General features: G+C 44.5%; 1 protein-coding gene across 1 annotated transcript in view; it reads right to left on the bottom strand.

Annotated features, from left to right (window-relative positions):
- The window catches only part of LOC101857384 (eyes absent homolog 4), a gene marked incomplete at its 5' end in the record, with an annotated part of 31,019 nt that overhangs the window by 3,763 nt on the left and 25,950 nt on the right, over window positions 1-1,306 (bottom strand). Inside the window, 1 exon segment of the mRNA XM_013090892.2 lies at window positions 53-174. Within this exon segment, the coding sequence (XP_012946346.1) occupies window positions 53-174 (122 nt within the window).

Genomic DNA, 1,306 nt, shown 5'->3' on the forward strand with positions numbered 1-1,306 from the left:
CCAGGGCCCCTCCCCTTTCCTTTCAGGGCCCCGCCCCCTCCCGACAACTCACCAATCTTGGTGGCGCTGTAGATGTTCTCAATGTTGAAGACCCCGCCCAGTCCGTAGAGCAGCACCTTGGCCAGCGCCGGCACCAGCTGGGTGGTGGTGACTAACACGTTAACACAGTTGGACCTACGGAGGAGATAACACAGTGTGTAGATTAACACAGTGTGTAGGATAACACAGCATGTAGGAACATGTTAACACAGTTGGGCCTACGGAGGAGATAATAACACAGAATATAGAAACATGTTAACACAGGACCTAGAGAGCAGATAACACAGCGTGTAGATTAACACAGTGTGTAAGATAACACAGCGTGTAGATTAACACAGCGTGTAAGATAACACAGCGTGTAGGAACACATTAACACAGTTGGACCTACGGAGGAGATAGTTTAGTTTTTAAGGGTTTTACGGCACTTGCAACACAATAAGGTCATATAAGTGCCGAAGATTAGATGTGTTACAAGAGAGTAACAAGCACAAAAAAAGGAGGAGGAAAGATCAGGACGATAGATGTTTGATAGGAAAAAAAGGAGCAAACCACACCAGAGCACCCGCCAACCACCCATTACCTCACGACTACGGGTCCGGTAGCCAGATCACTGGATAACTGCCGCCACCCTATTTTAAAAAAAGATGGACACTAAGTCCTTAGGACTTTAGAATAAATATTTATAACCTCCTTGACAATGACTGACCAAGGACTTTAGAATAAATATTTATAACCTCCTTGAAACTTACTTACCAAAGACCTTAGAATAAATCATATTTGGTCGCTTTTAATGACATGCGGGCTAACCCAGATTTCGGGGGTTTCCAGAAATCTTGACCTACACCAAAAGTGGGCATTGCCCCACCTATAGAGGAAGTTAGGTTTCATTGGTGTGTATATTTGTTTTTAGTTTTAGTAGAGGGTTTTACGGCGCTCGCAACTGCATAAGGTCATATGGGCGCAAAGGGGTGGGTGTCAACAGAGAAGTCTTTACAGGGAATCAGACTTACTCTGCTCACCTCTCTAGCTTCAACAGCACAAAGTCTGTTTCGACTATTAATGGCACCCCGGAAATAGCAGGTCACAAGAGAGTGACAAGTAGAGGAAAATGACGAGAGTAAGGAATCGGAAAGAAAAAGCAGCAGTTCCCTGTTGTAGTTCAGGTACAATGTTGTCAACATGAAATTGTTGAATCAGCCCATTTACAATTCTACCGTCCATAAGAAAGAGTAACGCCTAAAGACACTTCAGTCAGTGGCATCGCCAT

This window comes from Aplysia californica, unplaced genomic scaffold (assembly GCF_000002075.1).
Source record: "Aplysia californica isolate F4 #8 unplaced genomic scaffold, AplCal3.0 scaffold01645, whole genome shotgun sequence".
NCBI lineage: Eukaryota > Metazoa > Mollusca > Gastropoda > Aplysiida > Aplysiidae > Aplysia > Aplysia californica.